At 41.8% G+C, this 21,726-nt stretch overlaps 1 protein-coding gene across 1 annotated transcript in view; it reads left to right on the top strand.

Annotated features, from left to right (window-relative positions):
- GAK (cyclin G associated kinase) overlaps nucleotides 1-21,726 on the top strand; it is a 1,188,967-nt gene that overhangs the window by 348,895 nt on the left and 818,346 nt on the right. The window contains exon 8 of the mRNA XM_069236701.1: nucleotides 16,025-16,160. Coding sequence (XP_069092802.1) covers nucleotides 16,025-16,160 — 136 coding nt within the window. The remainder of the gene's footprint in view (nucleotides 1-16,024; nucleotides 16,161-21,726) is intronic.

The raw sequence follows: 21,726 nt of genomic DNA, 5'->3' as shown, positions 1-21,726 counted from the left end.
CTCTGTCAAATATATAGCCTTACTGGAAACACTGATAAATTACCTATGTTTGAAACAACTTCAAGAAAATTAATGAAACAATTAATTGGAAAAACAAATGTTCTCATCATGGGATAATGAATAACACCATCATATAATGTTGAAAGCTAAAAACATTTCAGGGAAAATCAAAATTCTATCCTAAATAAATGAACTGATAGTTCTTCATAAAGATTCAAACCTCCCGGATGGGTTGTCGCATACTTGATAATAAATTATGACTCCAATCTCCTAAGTACCTGTTCTCTATTTCCTCCTCTAATACGAGTAGGAACATTGTCTAGCACACAGAATTTTAATAAATTTACATTCTTCTGATTAAATGATCCAAAATGCCTCGTAATAGGGTATGTACTATCTTCCTTAACAATAGCCGTCGTGTTCGAGCACTCGTTTTTTGGCCTTATTGATTGTGCTGCCAATATAGCATTTATTGCATGGACAATTCAAAACATAAACACAAAAATCTGTATTGCATGTCAGATGTTTTTTGATTATATAAGGTTGTGTCTGTTGAGATAGCTGAAATTGTTGACAGTTTGTACTGCCTTTACACGCTTCACACATTCCACAAATAAAAAAGCCTTGTATTGAGGACTCTGTGTTCTTACCTGTAAACTGAATTAAACTCCTACAAAGTTTATCTTTCAAGGAAGTGCATCTCCTAAATGTAATTTGAGGCTTCTGCCCAAAAACATCTGCCAATTGTTCCTCCATTCTTAAAATGTCCCAATATTTATTCAGACTGTGTTTAACTTCCCACAATTGACTGTGAAAGGTTGTGATAAATCTTACCGGTTGCTGTTCGTCAGCCTTATCTCTAATGTGGGTCATTAATAATTTCTCACAATCTATTGCTTTTACTTTCCTGTATGCTTGATCAATAAGATTACATGAATACCCTCACTCAAATCTGTTACTCATGATTTCTGCTTCCAAAGAAAATCATTTTCATCACTGCAATTTCTTTTTGCAGTCAGCAATTCCCCATAAGGAATGCTTCGTATAAGATTGCTGGGATGGCAGCTTTTTGCATGGAGCAGACTGTTTCCCGTTGTTTACTTTCGAAATAGTGTACTTACTAGTCTTGTACCTCTGACCTGCAGTTTAAGATCTAAAAATTCTATTTCCGAACTGTGTACATGCACTGTAAATTTAAGATTGAACTGATTATCGTTCAGTTGTTTTACAAAATCATCTGCCTCCTTTTGACTGTCATTCCAAATGCCAAAAATATCATCAATATAATGAACCCACAGCACGTTCGTCAAACAGACGATTATTGTACACAACCTGTTCCTCCCACCAGCCGAGGAAAAGTAGCTGGGGGCGAAGCCAAGTACCCATCGCTGTCCCCTGTGTTTGTCTATAAATTTCTTTGTTAAAAATGAAGAAATTATTAGTTAAACATGTTTCCATCATGTGCAATAAAATGTCAGTGTGTTGTAAAAAAAGAAATTGATCTTGCTCTGAGAAAATGTTATCTTGCTTTGATACCTAACTCGTGAGGAATACACGTATACAAACTTTCCACATCCAGGCTAAGCAATAGAAAATGGTCATCCCATGAAATACCATTGATTCTTCTCAAGAAGTCACTAGTATCTTTGATATAAGATGGCAAAGTTTCAACAAAAGGCCGAAGAAAACAGTCTACGTATTTTGACGTATTTTCAAGCAGACTGCCTCTAGAAGAAACAATAGATCTACATGGTGGGTTAACCGAATCTTTGTGTAATTTAGGCAATAAATATAATACTGGAAGCTTGGGATGATCACACTTCAAAAATAAATATTCATCTTTTTCAATGATTTTTCTACCAAACCAAACGTCCAACCTAACCAAGTACTCCCTGTTGGAAGTAAAATACTTCTGCCTGGGGGTTACTTCATATTGCCTTGTATCACTTAATTGTATCACCCTTCCTCCAAGTATTTATCCAAGTGCCAATTCACAACATTGCCACCCTTATCAGATTGTTTGATGACTATACTTTCATTCTGATTTAACTCCCTTAAGGCTTCAACTTGCTTTTTATTTAAATGTTGATTACATTTTGTTTTCTTTCTTTCTGTCTGTCGAAATTCCTTGATGATACATTTCTCAAATGTGTCGATGGATCTATTCATAACTTGGGGACAAAATGTGGATCTAGGTTTAAAAATATTTGCTGTCCAAATTAGTTTCTAACCCTTCCCCTTCTAGATTTGTAATAGCGTAATTAACCCAACTGTTATCTTCCATTAAGTGTCCGAGCCCAACACTAGATGGCGGGATGTGCAAAGCATGTGTATCTGCAGCTACACATGCCATCGAACATATATATATATATATATATGTTTGATGGCATGTGTAGCTGCAGATACACATGCTTTGCACATCCCGCCATCTAGTGTTGGGCTTGGAGTGTTACAAGTTGTTTTTCTTCGAAGAAGTCTTTTCGAGTCACGAGATCGAGGGACTCCTCCCATTTCGGCTCCATTGAGCATGGGCGTCGACTCCGTCTTAGATTGTTTTCTTTCCGCCATCGGGTTCGGACGTGTTGCTTTTCGCTCCGCGCTTCGGTTCGGAATGTTAGTGAAAAATCGGAAAATTCGACGGTATTGTTTGCGTTCGGTATCGGGTTAGCTACAACAGATAGACACCGAATTCGGAAGAGCTCCGGCGGCCCTTCGGGGTTTTCGATTCCCCGGCGGGGCCTGGTCGGCCCGACTGCATGCGTCTTCAAGGCTAATGGAACGGACCCCATTCCGCTTCTGCCCCGAATGCCACAACAAGTATCCTTACACAGATCAGCATCTGGTCTGTAATTTGTGTTTGTCGCCAGAACACAAAGAGGATACCTGTGAGGCCTGTCGAGCATTTCGGTCCAGAAAGACTTTAAGGGACCGAAGAGCAAGAAGATTACAGATGGCGTCGGTGCCGACAGGACAAAAACACATGGAGGAAGAAGAGGAAGCCTTCTCCATCGAAGAATCGGACTCGGAAGAGGTCGATCCTGAACAGACGCCGAAAACCGTGAGTAAGACGTCGATACACAAGACTCACGTAAAAAGCAGCAAAGCCCAGGGGACGCCACCGCCAACAGGCCATGGCTTAACCCGAAAAATAGGTGATCGGGCATCAGCACCGAAAAAGGGAACGCCTGTGTTGAAGTCATCCGACTCCGGTCGAGAAACAGGCACAGAGCACACTCGACCCCGAGACACTGGGTCAGAGCAGACTCGACCCCGAGACACCGGGTCAGAGCAATCTCGGCACTGAGAGAGCGGCACCGAACCAAGTCGGCACCGAGAAATCTGTACGCCGAAGAGCAAAAAAGTGTCGTCTGAACCGAAAAAGGCAGCCAAAAAGATTTTGATACCGAAACATCCGGCCTCGGAACCGAGAACAAGTTCCTACAGAGAGGAACAAGGCCTGTCCTCACAGATGCAAACACATAGATTTGGACAGGAACTGGAGACAATGGAGCCAGACTACACCCAAAGAAGGCTCTCATCCAAAAAAAACCAGAGAAGATCAGCACTCTTCCAAGAGAAAGACAAGCAGCCACAGGCAAAGGTGGCTAAACAAGTAACCCCGCCACCGCCTCCACAACGCTCTCCGCAACCATCACCGGTAGCCACTCCACCAATGATGCAATCCCCAATTCATACAGGGATGAGTCAGGATGATCCAGACGCATGGGACCTTTATGATGCACCAGTGTCAGATAACAGTCCTGACTGTTATCCAGCTAGACCGTCACCACCAGAAGATAGTACAGCCTACGCACAGGTGGTGTCCAGGGCAGCGGCGTTTCACAATGTCAGCCTGCATGCAGAGCCAATTGAAGACGACTTTCTATTTAATACACTGTCGTCCACACACAGCCAGTACCAGAGTCTCCCCATGCTACCTGGAATGCTAAAACACTCCAAACAAGTGTTTGAGGAGCCTGTAAAAGGAAGGGCCATTACTCCAAGAGTGGAGAAAAAATATAAACCGCCACCAACAGACCCCGTGTACATCACACAACAGTTAACACCGGACTCAGTGGTAGTAGGGGCAGCTCGCAAGAGGGCGAACTCACACACTTCAGGAGACGCACCACCTCCAGACAAAGAGAGTCGTAAATTTGACACAGCAGGGAAAAGGGTGGTGGCACAGGCAGCAATCCAGTGGCGCATTGCCAACTCACAGGCTTTGTTGGCCAGATACGATAGGGCTCATTGGGACGAAATGCAACACTTTATAGAACATTTACCCAAGGAGTTCCAAAAGAGAGCACAGCAAGTGGTGGAAGAAGGACAGAGTATCTCAAACAATCAGATAGGGTCAGCAATGGATGCAGCAGACACAGCTGCTAGAACTGTAAACACGGCAGTGACAATAAGGAGACATGCATGGCTGCGTACATCAGGATTCAAGCCGGAAATACAACAAGCTGTGCTGAATATGCCATTTAATGGACAGCAGTTGTTTGGGCCGGAGGTGGACACTGCCATCGAAAAACTTAAAAAGGACACTGATACGGCCAAAGCCATGGGCGCACTCTACTCCCCACAGAGCAGAGGCACATTTCGTAAAACACAGTTTAGAGGGGGGTTTCGAGGACAAAGCACGGAACCCTCAACCTCACAAACAAGGCCCACTTATCAGAGCCAATATCAGCGGGGAAGTTTTCGGGGACAATATAGAGGGGGACAATTTCAAAAAAGTAGAGGGAAGTTCCAAAGTCCCAAAACTCCACAAAACAAGCAGTGACATACATGTCACAAATCCCCAACACATAACACCTGTGGGGGGGAGGCTAACCAAGTTCTACAAACAGTGGGAGTAAATAACAGATACTTGGGTCCTAGCAATTATCCAGCATGGTTATTGCATAGAATTTCTCAAATTCCCTCCAAATATCCCACCGAAAACACACAATATGTCAAAACACATGGATCTTCTAAAACTGGAAGTCCAAGCGTTGTTACAAAAAGAGGCAATAGAATTAGTACCAATTCATCAGAAAGGAACAGGAGTTTACTCTCTGTACTTTCTCATACCCAAAAAGGACAAAACTCTAAGACCTATATTAGATCTCAGAACGTTAAATACTTACATCAAATCAGATCACTTTCACATGGTGACATTACAGGACGTAATCCCATTGCTCAAACAACAAGACTACATGACAACACTAGACCTAAAGGATGCATACTTCCATATACCGATACATCCTTCACACAGAAAGTACCTAAGGTTTGTATTCCAAGGAGTACATTACCAATTCAAAGTGTTGCCATTGGGGATAACAACTGCGCCAAGAGTTTTTACAAAATGCCTGGCAGTAGTAGCTGCGCATATCAGAAGACAGCAAATACACGTGTTCCCGTACCTAGACGATTGGTTAATCAAAACCAACACGCAAGAACAGTGTTCACAACACACAAACTATGTCATCAAAACCCTCCACAAACTAGGTTTCTCACTCAACTATACAAAGTCACATCTTGAGCCGTGTCAAACACAGCAATACTTAGGGGCAACAATCAACACAACAAAAGGGGTTGCTACTCCAAGTCCACAAAGGGTACAAGCATTTCACAATGTAATACAGGCCATGTATCCAAAACAAAAGATACAGGTCAGGATGGTGATGAAACTACTAGGCATGATGTCCTCATGCATAGCCATTGTCCCAAACGCCATATTGCACATGCGGCCCTTACAACAGTGCCTAGCATCACAATGGTCACAGGCACAGGGTCAAATTCTAGATCTAGTGTTGATAGACCGCCAAACATACACCTCGCTTCTATGGTGGAACAATATAAATTTAAACCAAGGGCGGCCTTTCCAAGACCCAGTGCCTCAATACGTAATAACTACAGATGCCTCCATGTTAGGGTGGGGAGCACACCTCAATCAACACAGCATCCAGGGACAATGGGACACTCAGCAAAGACAGTTTCACATAAATCACTTAGAACTATTGGCAGTATTTCTAGCGTTGAAAGCTTTTCAACCCATAATAAGCCACAAACACATCCTTGTCAAAACAGACAACATGACAACGATGTATTATCTGAACAAACAGGGAGGAACACACTCAACACAGTTGTGTCTCCTGGCACAGAGAATATGGCATTGGGCGATTCACAACCACATTCGCCTAATAGCACAGTTTATTCCAGGGATTCAGAATCAGTTAGCAGACAATCTCTCTCGGGATCACCAACAGATCCACGAATGGGAGATTCACCCCCAAATACTAAACACTTACTTCCAAAGATGGGGAACACCACAAATAGACCTATTTGCAACAAAAGAAAACGCAAAATGCAAAAAATTCGCATCCAGATACCCACAGGATCAGTCTCAGGGCAATGCGTTATGGATGAGTTGGTCAGGGATATTTGCATACGCTTTTCCCCCTCCCCCTCCCCCTCTCCCACTCCTTCCATATCTGGTAAACAAATTGAGTCAAAACAAACTCAAACTCATACTAATAGCACCAACTTGGGCAAGACAACCTTGGTACACAACACTACTAGACCTCTCAGTAGTGCCCCATGTCAAACTACCAAACAAACCAGATCTGTTAACTCAACACAAACAACAGATCAGACACCCAAATCCAGCATCGCTGAATCTAGCAATATGGCTCCTGAAATCTTAGAATTCGGACACATAGACCTTACACAGGAATGTATGGAGGTCATAAAACAAGCTAGGAAACCAACCACTAGACATTGCTATGCAAATACGTGGAAAATATTTGTTTATTATTGCCATAATAATCAAATCCAACCATTACACACATCTGCTAAAGACATTGTAAGCTACTTACTATATTTGCAAAAGTCAAAGCTAGCTTTTTCATCCATTAAAATACATCTTACCGCAATTTCAGCTTATCTGCAAATTACGCACTCAACTTCATTATTTAGGATACCAGTCATAAAAGCATTTATGGAAGGGTTAAAGAGAATTATACCACCAAGAACACCACCAGTTCCTTTGTGGAACCTCAACATTGTCTTAACTCGACTTATGGGTCTACCTTTCGAACCTATGCACTCATGTGAAATGCAATACTTAACATGGAAAGTTGCATTTCTAATTGCTATAACATCTCTAAGAAGAGTAAGTGAGATACAAGCATTTACCATACAAGAACCATTTATTCAGATACACAAGCATAAAGTAGTCTTACGCACAAATCATAAATTCTTACCAAAAGTCATATCACCGTTCCACTTGAATCAAACAGTAGAACTACCAGTGTTCTTCCCAGAGCCAGATTCCGTAGCTGAAAGAGCACTACATACATTAGACATCAAAAGAGCGTTAATGTACTACATTGACAGAACAAAACAATTTCGGAAAAGAAAACAATTATTTGTTGCTTTCCAAAAACCTCATACAGGAAATCCAATTTCAAAACCAGGCATTGCTAGATGGATAGTTAAGTGCATTCAAACTTGCTATCTCAAAGCAAAAAGAGAACTGCCTATTACACCAAAGGCACATTCGACTAGAAAGAAAGGTGCTACCATGGCCTTTCTAGGAAATATTCCAATGACTGAAATCTGTAAGGCAGCCACATGGTCGACGCCTCATACATTTACCAAGCATTACTGCGTGGATGTGTTAACAACACAGCAAGCCACAGTAGGACAAGCAGTACTACGGACTTTATTTCAAACAACTTCAACTCCTACAGGCTGAACCACCGCTTTTGGAGAGATAACTGCTTACTAGTCTATGCACAGCATGTGTATCTGCAGCTACACATGCCATCGAACGGAAAATGTCACTTACCCAGTGGACATCTGTTCGTGGCATGAGACGATGCAGATTCACATGCGCCCTCCCACCTCCCCGGGAGCCTGTAGCCATTTTAAGTTGAGAAAAAATTAGACTTGTACATTTGTAAATTTGTAAATATATCACTTTAAACTACATTATGTACATGCATATTCACTCCATTGCATGGGCACTATTACTATATACACAACTCCTACCTCACCCTCTGCGGGGAAAACAATCTAAGATGGAATCGACGCCCATGCGCAATGGAGCCGAAATGGGAGGAGTCCCTCGATCTCGTGACTCGAAAAGACTTCTTCGAAGAAAAACAACTTGTAACACTCCGAGCCCAACACTAGATGGTGTGATGTGCAAAGCATGTGAATCTGCAGCGACTCATGCCACGAACAGATGTACACTGGGTAAGTGACATTTTCCATATATATATATATATATATATATATATATATATATATATATATATATATATATATATATATATATATATATATATAATGTACTTACCGCCCTCCAGTTGGGAGACTGCCTATAAGTAATCTAGTATTGTGTTACTATAATAAAGTACATTTATTTTTGTAACACTGTGTGGTTCTTTCATGTGTGATAAGTTGCTGTGTGACTATTGTGGTATTGCATAAGCTTTATGTGACTCCTAGATAAGTCTTGGCTGCTCATCCACAGCTGCCTCTGGGGAGCCCTGTCTCCCTAGGCACTACCTACATTCACTAATAGGGGTTGCCTTGACCTGGCATTAGGTGCCAACACCATAGGCATCCACCACACACCAGGCCAGCTTCCTACAGTAAGGAATCTGCAACTAGAATATGTCTCCACCAGATAATTTGTTACCAAAGGTAAGTAACGTGTTCTCTGATGACATCTACCTTACAGATGACAACCTCAATGCATATTTGGCCCAGGTGGATCACAACATTCTAGGATTCACTGCCCCAGGCTACAAACTTAACTTCAAGAAAACTAAAATCGCTCTTCTTAGTGTCCTATGCGTAGAATACAAGTTATCTGATGAAGGCAAAAGCTTATCCCCGCACTTTTTAGAAAAGTGCGCCCAACTTCAACCACCAAATACCATCAAGAAACTGCAGTCATGACTGGGTTTTTTAAATTTTGGCAGAACATACATTCCAGATTATGCACAAAGCATAAAACAACTCTGACTTAATCCGTCCAGACATTTCAAGCAGACACTAGACACTAGAACATACACACATACTTAAAGATTTGCAACTTGACATGCTAGAACCACAACACTTAAACACGTGACAAAAAACAAATATTGTCATCAGAATAATTCCTGATGCCATTGGGTTGACCTATGTCACATTTAATGAGGGTGACAAAGTACCCATATAGCATACATATCACACTTGTATTCCAATGAAGAACAGCATTTTAACCCCAACAGAAAAAGACTGCTTTACAGACAGCTGTCATCAAGGAGAGGCCACTTGCCCAAGGAAATGCATAATTGTTGTTACCTCGGTACGAGCCCTTGAGGCAGTTACCAAAGCGAGTGCTCCAAACACAGGCATTACATCCACAATGGATTCAATGGGCAACCTCCCTGACTTCCACTGATGTCGATTTATGTTTTTGACTGCACGTTTACAGACCCAATCATTTCTACAATATGAGCTTAAATACCCTGTACCCTCTGACATCATGCCTCTTGATCAATACGGAACCTTCATTTATACTGATGGCAGTACTCTGCTGTTGGTGCAGTAGTTAGGGTAGTCATGAGAGATGGTACATTTCATTCTCAAATACCTACAATCATACCCTAGGGGACTGCACCTCACAACTTGCAGAGCTTGTGGCTCTCATTTTGTCACTGGAACATACGGATCCTGAACAGCCCACTTTGATTGTTTGTGATTCGTACTACTGTATCCAGTCCTGCCTTGATTACTTACATCACTGGTGCCTGAACGGGTTCAGGGATTCAAATGGGAACACCAATCAAACAAAAAAACTTGTGGGTGAGGGTAGCAGATCTTAAGGACAGACTACCCGGAGCTCAGGTAGTACATACATTGGGCCACCAATGTGTAGGAAAATCTTTGACTGACAAATCTGCAGCGCTGTTTGTATTGCTGCAATTACTTGTTTTTACACAAGACTGAACATTGAGACATTGGCTGCTGTGAATGCCTCAGCTGAAGGCAAAAGAATATCCTGCCAAATATTCCTACCACTTAGTTGCCCAAAACATTGCTTTTGCAACAATACCAGGCGTGGTGATTCTGTGATCCCCATCCAAGGCGAGAGATTAGATCTCATTAAAGCAGCGCGTTAAGTTATCGCTTCTGCCCATGCTGGTGTAGCAGCTACCATTTTCTTACTGCAGAACCACTATTGGTGGCTTGATCTATACAAACAGACCAAGCAGTATGTCCTTAGTTGTGACATTTGCCAACAAAGTAAAGGATCTACCATGAAATGCCCACCGCAGACACCTCTCATGGTTTCTAACAGACCATTGCAATATGTGTACCTGAACCATTGCGGTCCCTTACAACCATGATGGATTCATGCTCCAGGTTGCTATGGGTGTGGCCACAACATTCATCTGGCACTCAAACTGTTATTAAAGATTTGCAAGTCTTCATTTGGACATAGGAAGTTGAAGCATTTCATTCGGACCAGGGGCCCTTCCTTTGCCTCCAGGGCATTCAAGGACACCATGGCAATGATGAGTGTTGAAGTGCCTTTCTCATCTCCCCATCATCCCAAGTGAAATGCGATTGTGGAGCAGAAAAACTGAGACTTAAAGCAATCCTTAACAGCAAGAGTATTCGATCAGGTCACAGTTGGCTGCACCACCTATATGGAGTCCAGAGAGCACTAAATAATATTCCCAGAAGGTCTTTTGAAGGATGCACCTCTTATGAGGTTCTGTTTGGGATACCTATGTATGTCCCAGATCTTAATGGCCCTGGTGCGGTGGTGGCAGAAACACCACTTGATATAAATGAATGTGTCATTGTTTTACAGGAAACAAAAAAAAATAATCCTTGATGAAAATGCTTCTGCCTATGCCACCACCTTGGGAATGAGGGATTTGCCAACAACATCTATCTAAAGATAAGGTATCTGGTACGAGAGAGGATTGCTGTTAAAAAAAGGAATTTGCCCCATCCTATAGAGCACTGGTTCCAGTCCTGGGAATACACACAGTACCAGAATTGTCATAATGGCACCACTGCCTGGTTCTAAAGAAGACTGTTTTGTTTCAGTTGACAACATCAGATCGCACCATGTGGCTGATCCTGCACAGTAGACCACAAGGATTCCTGGGTAGTTCCTTAGCCTCTCCCACTACCCAATGGGATATCCCTCTTAAAGCATTAAATAATGCTTCTACTAGTACAAGTACCACAGTTGTTTCCCTGAGCTGAGAATGAGATTCTGCTACTTCCTGTCACTACTTCACCAACAAGAAACATCCAAACTATGGACATTTACTTTTCCAGTTCTACACTCAAAGATGACATTGTTCATTATGAACCAACACCATTGGGTCCATCTACCAGTTCTGCACCGGCACCTGTCTGCACAAACAGCATCTGGTTACTTTGTCGACATAGACGACTTTTCTGCAAACTCCTCTACAGCTGCACCTGTTACAGCAACACGTAAGCTTTATTTCTGGCTTAAAAACAATTATTTGATTTGTCCGTGGTACTATCTGTGGATAATGCTGACATTCCCTGCATTTCTGCTTTGGATTGGTTTTTTCATCGTTTTGTTTCTGCTGATAATTGGTTATTATCTTCCTGAAGGCTCTGCTGTTGAACTAGTGAATGTGGTTTTGACAACTTAGCCTTCTTCCCGTAAGTTCTGAAGAGACTTGGCCCTCGTGAACATTTCAGCCGTTTCAATTCCTGATGGGATTGTGTGGGATAAAATACCATATGATGTATTTGGTCCTACTGAGGTCATTCCAATTCCATACATTTTTTAAGTTTCCATTAATTATGTTATTACACCTGTGGTTGTTTTTGATAACTGGTATGTTACGACAGTTGATTCCATGCTTTCTGAGCTTGAATATTACACTGTATTTGAAAGTGAAGATGTATATATGAATACAGCGAATTATTTTGAAATGTTTTGTTACCATCATTACTGATATTACTTTCTTCTCTGGGCTAGTACACCAAAATCTGTTTTTAATTACACACAATGGGAACATTGTCTCATGCCTACAACGGGGAGTTCCAAAACATATGTAGAAAAGTTTGGTCTTTTTCTGGGCATGATGCTAAGAATGCAGTGTCATATTATTTCAGATTGCCTCCTTCTAATTAATTTATTTTGAATCCTTTGTTTCCTGGTTGGCCATTGAGGGCTATGAATTTTGGAAGAAAGTCGAGTTAGAGTGTATGGCGAACACATGATTGGTAGACACAGGGTAGGGAAGCTTTGTTTAGAGCGTGCCTTATTCCCTTACAAATAATATTTCTAAACAACACAATTCAGCCTGCCAAGGGCTTAACGAAAAGAAAAGAACTGCATGCGCCCAGTATCCTGACACCAGCTAAATTTTACAATTGGCAAACCCTTTTAGATGTCACCGAAGAACAGCTTACTATTTGCGTTCAGAATGGTACCTTTAAATCCTCACTTTCACATCCCAATATGTGGTTATTGTGGCCAGTGGACACAAGCGGTTGTCAGGCACGTTTTGTTAATTCCAAACAGGGATTCAGAGGAAGCCGAACGGGCCCTCGCGACATCACAGTTCAAAACTCAGTTGTCATTACCACATATAGTGTGGGTAAACTGTGCCAAAAGTGGTGATGTTCCTTCACATTAGTGGTTGTCAAGGAACACTATAGTCTCCTTTCAGAAGAAGTCGACATGGATTTCTTGCTGGGTCCTAGAAAACCATGCTCAAATTGTTTTCTGTATGCCATATTTACTGAAACTTGGAAGCTTTCGCAAATGGAAGCAGCTGCACGTTTAAGGCCCATTGACGAAGAAAATATGGAGGAGGCTTTAGCCATTGTCCTTAATGGTATGAACACATTGTCCAACCACATTTACATGCTAAATAATATTGTGTCCTCTGCAATAGACATCATTCAGAATATGTCATTTTTACATCATGGACAGTCAACTTAGGTCTAATATGCAGCTGGGTTAGACACTGAAGGTTCTTAAAAGTGGTTGTGTGCCCCGTCAGCATGTTAACTCTACTGAGTTATTTGCCACCTTTTAATTTGACCAGACAACAACAGTTAATGGCAAAAAAAGAAGCTAGTTACATCATGCTTACATCAAAAAATTGCCTTTTACTGTAGCAGAAATTCAGTAGTATGGCTAATACAGAGGGAAATCAGCCTTCCCATTTCCACATTTCAGTTTAGCAGATGTTTAAAACATTTTGCAGTTAGCAGATTTGAGTAGTTAGGGTACAGTTAAATCCACAAGGTGTGGGAGTTGCCTTTCACTTAGGAATGTTCGAACGGCGAAACTGACAACTTTCTTAGCAGAAGCAACTGTGAGACTACCGTTAGTCTTGCTATGATTTGCAATCAGGTGTCGTTGCATGGCACTTGTAACCCTGCCATAGTGAACTTGACATGGTATCTGAAAGGTACTCCTGTCTCTTTAATTCACCAAGCATTTCAGAGCTTTTCGAGTGGATGTTATGTGATGATGAACAGTGAAAGCTGTTGCACAATGAAGCCTTGAATTGCCTATGTAATTTAGATTTCTCAGATTGTAACTTGCTGCAGCCATGTATTATATCCCCCCACACGAGAGATAAAAGTAGCAGAAATGTGGACACACGTTGCTACTTCATATGTAAATTTGGACAAGTTGAGCAGACAAAAGGTGCTATTGTTTCAGGAAAATGTCACCCTGACATCAGCCAGGGTGACCTATGACCTCCAACTTGCAATGTCATCAGCAGAGATACAGTCCTTATTAAATTTCAACTTCCCCAATCATTTTGGAGAATTGGTGAGCCGAATTTTCAACGTTTCCAACACTGTGGGAATTGTGCACTTCTTTAATCCGGTCGGTTCTGGATTTGTTAGCACTTTCCATACTATATTTGAGCGATACCTTCAGCTATCCATTCACTCTTTTTGAGTGTCTTTGATGGATTCCCAGTAACTTTGTCATTATTTGGCAGCATTCTGCTGTTGCTATTTTTTTTACACAATGACTGCCCCATGTCAGCAAAGTGGTGTACTGTAGCTCCCACCAGCGCCCTTGTCATGATCGCATGATGCAATACTTCAGAGCTTCGCTGCTGGACGAGCTTGAGCTGAATTGGTCATTGATGTTCAGACCAATATTGACCTGTGTGCAGATGATTTTTCACTGTTTATGGTGCTTCTTTGAGCGTGCACCAAAGGTGCTTCTTGCCGTGCAGCCCCTGCTTTCTGTGGACACAGATGTTAGGCATCCTATGTTCCACCTTTTGGGGATTTCCTGGCTCATTCACTATCTACTGCGCTTAGGAGCTAGTGGCTAGATATAACTAATCTGTGTATTTCATTCCAGTATGTTGGGACTGTTTATTTTCTTCTTGCTGGTCATCACCATTCTGATATTGTTATGCCTCATTGCCCTAATAATTCAAGCACATACATTTTATCGTAGGTTGCCCCTATTTTCAATAAATTCATTGAAAATCATCCTGCATATCTTTCTTGCCTGTGTGGGTGTACGAGATCTCTGCTAACAAGAGAAAGGGGTGGGACTTGTCGAACACAACGTCCCCTGAGAAGTCAATGTGTCATGTCAGTGTGGCTGCCACAGATCAACTTTTCTTTCAGGTTTGGGTAGAGGTACTGTTAGGTAGCCGAAAGGTTTGGGCTGAAAGCTGCCAAGGCGGTGTGGATTTGACTCGGTCATCCACAAACGGTAGTGCTGCCGCCCCTAATCCAGCAGTCTTGTTCTAACAACGGGAATCCTGCGACACTTCCTGTACCAGAAGGCAATATGCCTCTGGAAATCGCTGGACCATTAAGTGATTTTTTTTTTGGGTGATGAACCACCTGGCAGGATCTATGAATGTCAAGGCAGAACATTTTTGCTTTCAACGCCTGGCAGATCACCAGTGGCAGTTAAATCCAGAGGTAGCGCAAGGTCTCGTCCACGAATTCTGGACGTTGGAGTTTCCATAGCATCTCCCGCTGAGAGGCACGTTCTGCCTAGTGTGGATCTCTGGACTCTTGTATGCCTTCCTGATGGTACTTCTTTTGCCTAGAGTTCTGAAGATTATAAACAATCTGGCCCAAGTCATCCTAGTAGCCCAGCATTGGGCATAGAGTATTTTATTCAGAGCTCCTGGGCTTGAGCATCAAGCTAATCCCACCAGGGCCAAAGCTGTTAGCACTGTGTTGGCACAATCAGTTCCTGTCTTGGACATCTGCCAGGCAGCTATGTGGCTGTTGCTCCATAGGTTCTCGAAGCACCTATGTCTGGACTACGAGGTTTGCTGAGAGGGGCATTTTGCCTGTTCAGTCCTAATTGCTTTTTGCTTTGAGCTGATTCACAGACCCACCTCTTAATAGGTACTGCTCTGCTATATTTTCAAAAGCTGAGGAATCTGTGGTTAGAAGTCAATCAGAAGAACAAGTTATTTACCTTCTGTAACACTTTCTCTCGTAGAGACTCTAACCGTAGGTTTCTCATCGACCCTCCCATCCTCCCCATTCTGTGAAGTGAGCTTTACCCATTAATAAGATTCCAAGTCTAGCAATCTGCACACTTGTCAAAGCCAATTTGTTTTGGGGGCTCAGCTTCTGGGTGTGTGGACAGCCTTAAAAACAACTGAGGTCAGTGCCTAGGAGTGCCGATTATATGGGCCCCGCACGTCACTTGCGAAGCGGAATGGCGCTTGTGCAGAGCCTCACAGTGCCACCTACTGGCATGCATAGGTACTACTTAAAAAGTTTCCAGATCCAGTGTAATGCTTGAGGGATATTTAAAAGGTGAATCTGCAGTTCGGTAAGACTTTTTTTGGTAGATACTATCTAAGGTAAGTAACATGTTCATCAAAATCATCATCATAGTACAAATTAAAAAATTATAATTTCATGTATTCCTAATTAATATCAGATATATTGCTTCTTCTGGCTGTAACAGTCTACTTCATGTTAATATTAATTGTTCCCCATTTCTTAATAGGCCCTTGGATGTATTCTATATTTGCTGTGTTTCAAGCAGCACCCCTTTGAAGATGGCGCTAAACTTAGAATTGTAAATGGAAAATATTCTATTCCGCAGACTGACACAAGATACTCAGTTTTTCATGCTCTTATCCGTAAGTGAAAAGTTTGTTTTGCTGAACCTTTCCTGTTGTTGATGGTTGTGATTGTTAATTACTCTACACGCATACAAGATGAGCATACTATGAGCTTATAATAACATACCTAATCTTAAAACGAACTGCATAATTTCAAGAGATTTTAAAGCACTGTCCATTTTATAGCGAGCTGCCACCTATGATGTTAATGAAAGGGGTCTCTTGACGGTGTGGCCGGCTAATCTTTCATTTGTTGTCTGTTCCTTATGAGACTCTAATCCTTAAGAACAAGGACAGAAACTGCTTTCAAAAGCTGTTTCAACTAGATTGCTTAGTGATTCTTGCTTCCTTTCAGAAATTAATTTGAGCTGAAATACCTCCAAGTTGTTTATCATTCAGCACAGGGGCAGTTCTAGTTCTAAGAACCAGCACTGTTGAGTGGAGGAATAAGATATTGTTTTTTGTGCTTTCTTGTCCTAATAGGTATTGCCAGGAAAGGTTGTTAAAGTAGGCTTAGCTGCCCTTGCATTGTATTTTTTGCTCTGCTAGTTAATTAGTTTTGGAGATGGGAGGTTGTATTAGTTTAAATAAGCTATTAATGTGCCTAAAACAAATATACAGTATGCTAATCATCAAGTTCCCACATGGCATAAATGCATCATGTTTCAGGGGTGTTGCTATTGTGGCTCCTTTCCCTATTGTACTGCCTCTACCCGATAAAAAACAACCTACTTTTGTTGGTTGGGGAGTGAAGTGTAAAAGTGCATTCAGTTATACATTGAATGTGATCAAGGTGCCTTACTTCCCTCCAAAGTTGTGATGTGTTCATTTCTGTGCTACCTCAGTAGTATTCTGTCAGTTGCGTACCTGTCACCTGGGACAAGCTTCTGCAGCTTTCCCAAGCCCTCCATTCACAATCCACAGGTAAATAAAGAAGGAAAGAGTAAGGTTGTTGTGAACACTTCCCTCATCCCCATCAGTTATGTCACCCAACTGCTGCTGCTCCCATTTGTGGCTGAGTTTGGAGTGAAGATAAGGAGGTCTACACAGCCTGAAGTCTTCCTCCTATATCACTTACTCCAACAGCTACAAAGCAGACTGCTGTAATGCGAAAACCGGAACGGTACAAAATGGGATTAGTTCCACACTTCCTTCTTCTTGGCCCCACCTCTTGGCTATCAGATATCTTGCTATAGAGGAGGGAGAAAGGATTATATGAATTTCTATGAATATTCCATCTTTCAAAACAATTGGAGTATCACAGGAAGGGGAGTGTGATCAGTTCCTCCCCTTCCTGGCTCTCCTTTCAATCCTGAATGAAGGACGAAGAATACAACATTCATCTGATCCAATAAAGCAGAGATGGTAAGTGACCCTTCCTTCCTTCCTTTCATTGTTCATCTGCTAGTATATTTCTGTTTTTCAGATGTATAAGCAAATATATAAATTGAAATGAGGAGCTTTTAAAGCAAAACAATAGAGTTTACTGGAGTGACAAACGATTGGGAGAGGGCCAAAAAAAGAAGGACGAGCAACTAAGCAACCCTTTGAAATTGAAGTGGAGGAAAGCAAAGAAAATGTGATGGGTGAAAAGAACTGTGAAATGTGTTTAAAATGCCATAGACATCCCTATGAGGTGAACGCACGCTTTATTGGAGATACCCCTGCCACAGCCTAGGGAGATCAGTCAGTGTCCATTGTCAGCATTTTAACTGTCAACACAGCATCACATTGTACAGCACTCTCATTCAGAATGTTGCAATACACAGGGAGGGGAAGGGGAACATCATAGGGAGGTATTACAAGAACCCATTTACCAGGAAAGACATATATATATATATATATATATATATCAGTAAGGGGACAGGAAAAAACACCTGAGGCAGAGTGAAAAAGAAGCTAGGGCAAAAGTATGGGTTGTCAGCAAAGTAGTGAAACTACCATAAAAGAAAACCTCTGAGGAAAATGGGGGCAGGGGACTTGATAGGCCCCTCAAGGGTGTTCTGAATTGCAGAGGACAAGACTGTGTCCCTAATGGGGCAAAGATGACCAAACACTGCTTCCCCTAGGACATTACCATGTGCACTTACAGCTTTCTTATGAGTGGAGATCTTGTCTGGGTGGTGGGCTTTGGGCTATGGCACTTTAATTGTCACCCTTTTTAATCCAACACCTGGGCTTTTTTTTTTGTATTTGATATGATGCTATTTGTTCAAGGACTAGAATATATATGAGAAGCCAGTAACCTTAAAGCAGAACCAGGTTATTGTATAAACAAACAAGAAATTGTGACTCTAATAAATAAATAGATAAGTACAGGAATATCTGTTTCGTGGCCTTGTTTGTTAGTAAATTCTGCCATAAATAGTTTATGAATATTTTTCCTGTGGTAACTTTTTATTCAGGGTGGTGGTTAGATTTTGGCTACTTCAAAGTTGCTAACATTGTACATATACCTCAATGTTAATCAGAATTCTAGCTCCTAGCATGTGGGAGCTATAATATTCTTTGGCATGATAACATGATCCCAGATGGTGTTTGGACTTTGATTTCTAGTATCCTAATTTCAAATGTCCTCTTTTACTTACCTGTTCCGATAGTCCTTTTCTTTTTTTAATTAAGTAAGGCACTGACTGGGCATTGAAGTTTTTGATTGTTTTGTTATTTCACCCCAAAACTGTCTAAGCCCCTCCACTTCCTGGAGAAAGTCTAACCTGATTACCCCCTTTCCTTTTTTGAGAGTCAAGTGACGTTAATGGAATTTTGGGAGATACAATTCAATCAATCAACATTTATTAAGTGCAGCTTATCACCCATGGGGTCTCAAGGTGCTAGAATTGATTTGGAATGGAACAATGTTGTGGCCCTTGGACACCAATGGTGGACGATGTTCTCTAGCACAGAATCTTTTGTGGATCCACATGCTTGAATCATTCTCCATTGAGGTGGGAGTTCCTATGGTAAACTTAAAGTAGCAGTATGAATTCACAGTATGCCTGGAAGGCCTTAAACTAGTGGCACTTTTGAAAAGAACCTGAACTCCAGTCAATGAGGTGAGCTTCCCAACGATACACCTCCCAAAGATAATCTTTCCTCAGATTTCTACTGCATGTCATATACAAAGGGAGCCCCTGAGATTTGCTCATCCTGATCTGATAAATCTATTTTATAAAAAAAAGAAAAACAAATCTCACTTTTTTCTGAACATCCTTTCATTGGGTATTAATTTTTTTCCAGTGTCGCTGCTACCCGTGGAAGTGGATAATTTCTAAAACATGGAGGAGAGAGAGCAGTATGTAAAATCTGGGATGCTATTGAAAACAAAGGATTTAATATTGGGGAGCCACACAAAATGTGCCTTTATCAGAGAGACAAAGCGGAAGATTGTAAAATTTGTTGACTTTTTTTTAGCTAAGACGTTGAATTGACCACAAGACAAGGCTACTCAGGAGGTTTAACAAAACAAAACTAAAAATACCCCTTCTTGGGATAAGTCTGTGCACAGTGCTCCCCTCTGGCAGGCATAAAAGGCACATTAACACCCAGAATCTTTCAAGGCATGAAGAAGACCTCTTTGTCAGACAAAATGGAATCTACTTCTTATATGCCTCTAACAAAACTGCACAGGAAAGCTCCCAAAGAGCTCAGATATCAATCTATCTCCAGAGAATGAGATTAAGTTGAAAAAATCTGTCAAAGCCTTATTTGACTGTGCCATTGATGACATAACCATGCCTCTGTTTTCAGCTCTCTCAACTTAAACAGAAGACCTGGTTGATGACCCTACAATCAAGTAAACCCTCACTGCTGAAGACCCCATCGACAGGGCCCACAAACAAGACTATGATGTCTCCTTCCACTGTCCCGTTGATGCTCTAGTCTGCAGTAGTCACAACGACTGCAACCCTGTAGATGACCTTCCCATCAACATTATTCTGGTTGATGGGGGATTCTGTTTCCAAAAAGAAACCTCATTTATTCTGATAGGTTGTACCATCGAAGCTCCAACTGAAATATACCTCTGCTAAGGGTGACTTTCAGTACTGTAACAGTACTATCACAATTACCAATAATACAGGGATGATTAGTGGCCAGATGACCGGTCCTGTTGTATTGTCTTTACAATCCTTAGGATTGTGAACCATCAGTGCTCCTAGAAATCATTTGAAATTTACAACAAATAATGGTGGATGTTTATTGAACATTTCCTGTCGGAGAACCTTTGCAATTAGTCTTAGCCTCCACCTGTCACTTCAGAATCTTGCACCACAGCCATTACTCAGTATTGCTCCTCACATACCACCAGTGCTGCCCCAGCTACACCCTACCAGGGCTGCTAAGACTTTGCCTAAGCAATAACTGAAATTTCAGTTGATGATGCAGATGATGATTAGGACAATGATGCTGTGAAAGGTGAATTAAGGCTCGTCACCCTATTGAGAATGAGAGGAACTACTCCATAGCACCCATAACAGAACCGGCCACACCTTGCCTGGCAGTCTTACTGCCAAATGATATTGCCAAATTTCACCCTGAGGTGGAAGGAGCGTCACTGAGGTTTCACTTGCCAGTAACCAGTTGACAAACTGTCTTAGCTGTATGATTTCCAAGAACCAGTCAGAAAATCTTTGAAAACCTTCATTTTGCCACTGCGGTCAATTCAGCCATTGATGTTACTAACATTGGAGTTCAACAGCTCCCAGGAACTGCAGTACTCTACAGGCAAGGATGACTGTGCACTATCATCGAGGCCAGAACATCTGAGCTGCATCCTTGAGATGCTGTTCAGCGGTGACCCATTATTGGAAACAAACGTTTCAAATACACACTACACCTCTTTGGCCACAAGTCAGCACAGAGAATCTTTTCAAATATTCTGGCACCAGTGGCTGCACATTTGCAAAGACTAGATCATCAGGTTTTCCCATACCTCAAAGTCTAGTTGATCAAAATAAATTTCTTGTAGTCCATGAAACGCTTTACTGCAGCTTGCATTCGGTTATTCAAAATGCTAGGCTTGTCCGTGAATGAGAAGTAATCAAAGCTGTGATTATCTTGCACTACTCAGGTATTGGGTGCAATACTGAGTACCACAGAAGGAAAAGAGTGTTAGCTCTATCAGTTTTAGCAGCTCAAAATCAGGAGGAGCCCATGGTTACCGTGCATTTGTTAAAAAGATTGCAAGGAATGATACCATCATGTAAGCACCAAGCCACTACCATCTGCCATACGTGTCAGTCTGTGTAACCACATAGTGTAAGTCATGTGATAATCCATCCACTGCCACCAGCAAGGCCCGAAGCTCTGCATCATTGACCTCTTTAGCAAATAGTTGTTTCTCCCAGCGGCCACCATCGGTCAGCCATCTAGCAGCATGCCGAATAGTGGCAGCAAAAGAATAAAATTCCAACTGCAGCACCTCCAGGCCACCCTCCTCATTAAATTGTCACCCATCTGCGCTTGACCACCCAGAGAAGTTAGGTAAGTAAGGAATAGCGCTGTCTAAACACTCTGGAGGGCAAAGAGCTCAGGGAGTTCTGAATGGTGTATAGGCAGCACCATCCTGGAGATAGCAATCCTGCCC

This window comes from Pleurodeles waltl, chromosome 1_2, assembly GCF_031143425.1.
Source record: "Pleurodeles waltl isolate 20211129_DDA chromosome 1_2, aPleWal1.hap1.20221129, whole genome shotgun sequence".
Classification (NCBI taxonomy): domain Eukaryota; kingdom Metazoa; phylum Chordata; class Amphibia; order Caudata; family Salamandridae; genus Pleurodeles; species Pleurodeles waltl.
This window is presented reverse-complemented; position numbering and strand designations above follow the sequence as displayed.